The sequence below is a fragment of the Anarhichas minor genome, unplaced genomic scaffold (assembly GCF_050575085.1).
Source record: "Anarhichas minor isolate MPS153535 unplaced genomic scaffold, ASM5057508v1 ptg000009l, whole genome shotgun sequence".
Taxonomy (NCBI): domain Eukaryota; kingdom Metazoa; phylum Chordata; class Actinopteri; order Perciformes; family Anarhichadidae; genus Anarhichas; species Anarhichas minor.
The window spans coordinates 3,684,430-3,690,000 of NW_027466455.1; the positions used below are offsets into that span (position 1 = coordinate 3,684,430).

At 44.7% G+C, this 5,571-nt stretch overlaps 1 protein-coding gene across 1 annotated transcript in view; it reads left to right on the forward strand.

Moving 5' to 3' along the window:
• Positions 1–638: 638 nt before the first annotated feature.
• LOC142945922 (schwannomin-interacting protein 1) overlaps positions 639–5,571 on the forward strand; it is a 6,397-nt gene continuing 1,464 nt past the window's right edge. Inside the window, exons 1-7 of the mRNA XM_076086859.1 lie at positions 639–959; positions 1,911–2,194; positions 2,779–2,903; positions 3,961–4,060; positions 4,139–4,264; positions 4,652–4,769; positions 4,865–5,571. The exon at positions 4,865–5,571 is cut by the window's right edge and continues 1,464 nt beyond it. Coding sequence (XP_075942974.1) covers positions 893–959; positions 1,911–2,194; positions 2,779–2,903; positions 3,961–4,060; positions 4,139–4,264; positions 4,652–4,769; positions 4,865–4,965 — 921 coding nt within the window. The 5' untranslated portion in view covers positions 639–892 and the 3' untranslated portion in view covers positions 4,966–5,571. The remainder of the gene's footprint in view (positions 960–1,910; positions 2,195–2,778; positions 2,904–3,960; positions 4,061–4,138; positions 4,265–4,651; positions 4,770–4,864) is intronic.

The window sequence follows — 5,571 nt, forward strand, 5'->3', positions numbered from 1 at the left end:
GCATTTATTTACTTATTCCTGTATTTATTCATACATTTATTAATGCATTTATTTTCTCTTAAGTCACATTCTGTCCTCCATATTTATCAGTGGTAACAGTTGATATGGAACCAAACCGGAAACTGGTATTTAAAAACTATGGCCGACGCATGGATTTTTAGGAGAACCGGAAGTCAGCGGACTACAATTAACCATAGGCCTAGTTTAATGTTACACTTGTATTCATTTATATAAGCAGATGTAAAAAATAAAAAAATACTTTTTCTTTTTTGTGTTTCAAAATTACACATGATCCCCGCACTTACGAGTCTTTTTAATAAAGCTGATTCTGATTCTGATTATTTTTTCTCCCCTCTGTCTAAAAACAAGACAATAAATGCCTGTCTGTCTCTCTTGACGCTCAGCTTGTGTGAGGAAAAATGACAAAAGGTCCGACAAGAAAACAGTATGATATAAGCGCATGGACCATAATAGCGTTGTATTAGCAAGCTGGCAGGCTATGAAGCAGCTTTACAAACAAGGGGCAGGGGTCAACTAGCTGCGTTTAGGAAACGAGCTATAAAGAAGACATTTATTTTGAAGGCAGTGACAGGAAGTCCCAGAGTTGAACTTTTTTTTCTGTGCGTGAAATTCCTCAAGTTAGTTTCTTTTGTTTGCATGTCTGGAGCAAGAGCGAGTGGATATCTGGCATTTTAATAGTAAAAGCGTAAAGTAGCTAAGACACAGTGTAAGTAAGTACGCAGACGGACACAGAAAGTATCTGAAGGGCTCTCGTGGACTTATTGTCCTCTTCTCTCTCTGGTGAGAAAGAGGGCAGAGGGAGTGAAACTCCTGATGGGAAGGAAAGGAAGGGGGAAGATAACGAGGAGGAGCTGAGGAAGGAGCGGCGGTTATGTGGCAAAACTCTCAACTACTCTCACAACGAGCTGAAGAGTTGTGTTTTATTTCAGGAGAAAGTGGTAAGTTACTTTATTTTGGACAACTAATGACAGTTTGGTGTGATACTAAAGTTCCAGACTGAGAATTCAGCTCACACACACGCTGGCTCGTCTAACTTCGGTTTGAGGCCGTTGACTGAGTTTAAAACTACTGAGGGCACGAGTCCAAGTACCCCAACCTCCACAGTAGCAGGAAGTCTCTCCTGTTCTCTAACTATTTAATTCATTCATGTAACGGTTCTGTTCAGGGCTGGACCAAAACAATACTCTGAAACCTTTATGAATATTCTTTAAGCTGTGTTTTTCTTTTTACAAAATAAGTCAAATATTAAACACAAGCTTTTCTCCTAAAACGTTATCTTTAAACGTATCTTTACCTCTTTAAATAATGACTCAACCTTGATTTGAATCAGGGACTTCATGATCAAATCATGTGAAAGCAGCATAATAAATGTGAGCAGACATTCAGCTTTCTGTACCTGGAGTTATTCATATTCTGTATATGGATCAGGGCTGCACGATATGAGGAAAATATGTGATAACCTGACCTGAGTATCGCGATGACGATATTCAACGCAATAAATAAACCGAAGTTAAAGTGAACTCAGCTCTGCCTTTCAGTGTACTGCTAAAACAAATTGCTTTTATTCAACAAATTGAACATTGAAGTTTTCACAAAAGGCACCAAAAGATAATAATGTATTGTTGAAGTCTTCTGCCATACTCTCTTCTAACAAACTCAAAAAAATCCCTGAGTGTAATATCACTTTCTTTCAAAAGTTGACATCGCAATGCCGATTAAATATATAATCGCATACAAATATATTTTCTTTAACGGTGGCCACAGTCCTGATTTTAGGCATCATCACAATCTTACAACGTTTCCACTGTAAGCGCGGTGAACCACGCTTTATAAATATAGAGCACTCTGTCCCGGAGGAGATCTGAATCCGTATACTTCCGCCTGTGCAGAGATGGAGGGAGAGAAGGAGAGACAGAGGCAGCAGGGAGAGGAGAAGGAGAGCAACGAGGCCGAGGACGACAGGAGGAGCGACGAGGACGCCGACAATGACGACGAGGAGGAGGAGGAGGAGGAGGAGGAGGAGGAGGAAGATTCGGAGGGCGCGGCCCTGGTCTGGCAGGAGGGCTACGGCGAGGACAACCTGGGCCTTCCCATCATGCACTGGGAGGCGCTGAGCCTGCGCATCGCCGAGCTGGAGAAGCAGGAGGAGGAGAACAAGGAGAAGAGGGCAAAGGTCAGTGGTCCGGGAGAGAGGAGCGTGAGGCGTTAATGGTGCAGGAGAGGAGATGCACAAAATATACACGACAGATGGGAGAGAGGAAGAGGAAGTGATGGTGTCGATACAGATATTAATATTGAGGAAAAAGCAGTTTCTCACACACACAGTAGTGGTGTTATTGGGTTGTTCCCATTTGATGGTGAGGGGATTTAATCCTCACTGAATCACCCACCATCAAATATATGCTCTTAATATTCCATCATCATGACTTAGACCAAACACTTCAGAGCTGTTCGCCTCTCGGGTGTTTTGAGAAATACGGCTCTGTGTCAAAAATGAAGAAACTGATCGGAGGTGAAATTCATAACAATTTGGATCGTGCACCTTTTTACGTTTTTTTAAAGTTTGTCTGCTCATCAGATGTCCTGACTTTAAATGCTGATCACAGGCAGAAACACAGCTACTACCAGTCATTCATTACCACATACTGGTCAATGTGAATTGACACCTGGAAAAGGCTATTATAGTCCAATCATCAGTCCAGGGGGAAAAGAAAAACACATCTCACTCTGCTGCTTGTTTGTTGTTGTTTGTCTCAGAGTGGAGTTTCTCTGGAGAGAGGCAGAGCTCCGGTCAGCTGGGCGGAGGAGAGAGGGAGGAGAGCGGAGAGCTGGGAGGACGGAGACGACGCCTGCAACAGCCATGTGCTGGCCCTCACCTCCCGGTACACACACACACACACACCTCTCATGATGACCTATTACTCATGAGCGTAGTGTCATGTGTGTGATGTCATTTGGATTTGTTTGTGTGTCATCTCTTAACACAACACGCCCTAATCTGTCGAGGTTTTGTTGTATTATAGAGGAAACAGTCTGTTGATTACTGTTGTTTTTATCAAGAACTAGGTTACTTACTAAATAGATTTTTAGAAAGAAACAATCAAGTATGAGAACATTTCCACCTGATACCAAGTAATAACAGTAACAGGCTAATGGGTACGTTTTAGTCGCAGTAACGTTGTAATGTTTGTTACTTTTTAAAAGGTACCCATCACTGTCAGTAAGGCACATATTCAGTGTCAGCAAAATGTTTTATGTATCTCGGCTCTTTTGACAATGTATTTACTAATGATTTTACTGTAGCATATTGATAACACCAGCTTCATTTAATGCAGCACATCTGAAGAAAAGGATCACAGATGTACTGCTACAGTACCCACGATGCTAACGTGTAACAGCATGCTAACGTGTTACCATGGAAATGTTTTACCTCAAACGGCTGCTCCGTTGGTGTGGAAACTTTCTCTTATATTGTGAAAATAGATTGTGAAAACGTTTGAGGGCAGAAATAAGCCACACAGATGCTGAATCCGTCCGCATTTAGATCGACAAAGATCAGAAGTTTGTCAGTTTCCGGTCGGCATTCGCTGGTTTATGGGATAAGTAGTTCTTCACTCTTTAAATAATTATGTACACGGTCTTGAAGTGTGGCCTTTTTGTCCAATTTTCCTATTTCTTTTTGCTCAAAACTATAGATATATAAGGCTTTTCTGAAACATAGATGGAGTGAATGAATGGGGAAACTCCTGTCTTTAAGGGCTGCTGTACCTTTTCTAAGCCACCAGGTGTCACTGTGTTCGCTGCATTTGAAGCCCCAGAAGCTTTGAATCTTTTTGCCATTTGTCCCTCCTGCTAATGTGAGGCAGCTGTGACACACCGTTCAATCAGCCATGACCCCTCGTGTAAACCCACCACATGACGTCTGTTTGCGTCCCTCAGCCTGCAGACACAGATGAATCTTCAGCTCTGCTTCATCAACAACAGTGAAAGTGAGGAGGAGGAGGAGGAGGAGGAGAGGAAGGAAAGCAGCAACTCACGGGTAACTAGTGCTAACACAAGTTCTGTTGGATGAGCTGAAACAGAGTAACTGGATGTGACTTCTACCCTGCTGATACAGAGAGGGGCTGTTCAGGTCCAGAAGAATCCTCAGCCTCCTGCCAAGCCGGAGAAACCCAAATCCAGAGGCTTCAGGAACACTCTGAGGAACCTACGAGACCGACTGAGAACCGACCACAGAACACTGGTGAGTGCTCCACGCTGTTGCACAGATGCAGCCATGTTTTTCTCTTTTCCTCCCAAATACAGTTCATCACAGCTCTCCTCTCCTCTCTCCTCTCCTATCCTCTCATGTCATCCTCTCCTGCCCTCATCTTATTCTCCTCTCCTTTCACCCTTATCCCTCTCCTTTCCTTTCATCCTCTCCTACCTTCATCTCCTCCTCCTCCTCTCTCCTCTCCATCATCCTCTCCCCTCCGCTTCTTTCCTCTCCTCCTCTCTCCTCTCCTTTCATCCTTTCCCCTCTTCTCTCCTCTCCTTTCCTTTCATCCTCTTTCCTTTCCTCTCCTCTCATTCTTCTCTCTTCTCCTCCTCCTCTCCTTTCCTCCTCCTATCTCCTCTCCTCTCCTCTCAGGCTGCAGCTCGTAGTGAACCTGTAGTCCAGAGAAGACATGTGGAGCGCAGTGATTTAGAGAACTTCAGTATGAAGGACCTGAATGCTCTGTGTACGTCTCTCAGCCAGACCATACAAGGTACTCTCCCACACACAGCAAGTATACTCCATGTACATAAAGGTCTGAACCACAGCTCTGACAAACTTGTTGTATTTTTGACCCGTCCACGTCAGACCTGAGCTCAGACCTGGTGGGCCGCCTGCAGGTCCGAGACCAGCTGAGGACGGAGCAGGACGCCATGCTGCTGGAGGTCCAGGACCTGACTTCGCTGTGAAGCCGCTGATCGCTCCGCTGTGGAGCGGTTGTGTCTCGCAGACATTTGATGTTGATTGTTGTGAATCGGACGTTGCCACAGTGGCCTCCACATCTCAGTCAGTCGGTCTGACCAGCCAATCACTGTGAACAGTGTCCCTGCCTGAAAGGACAAGGACATTCATTTTTACTGTTATTGTCTGTGTTGTGTATTTATAAGGGACATTTAGTCTCACTAAAGGACGGTGTCCACCAGCAGTGGTTTAAAACTCATGACAGAACGATGTCAGAGCCGTTTGGTACGCTCAACCCCTGAACCTGAGTTAAACACAACATCCAGGCAGTGGACGGTGACCTGGAAGGAGCACGCTGCCATTCTTCCTCCTAGAGGATCAGTACCAGCTCCATCTGGGTCATGTTTAACGCAGCTGAGCAGCATCACGTCTTTGGGCTGTTCTGGACACAGAGACATAGCACTGATGCGTGTCCGACGTATTTCTCCACACATCCGATTGTTCATTGAAAGGATCCGTCTGGTGTTGATGAAGGCCGGCTTCATTTTCCTCCTCTGCCTCCGTCCTGCTTTCTCACCACTAGTAGCGCTGTGGAGTGATGTTTCCATCAGCTG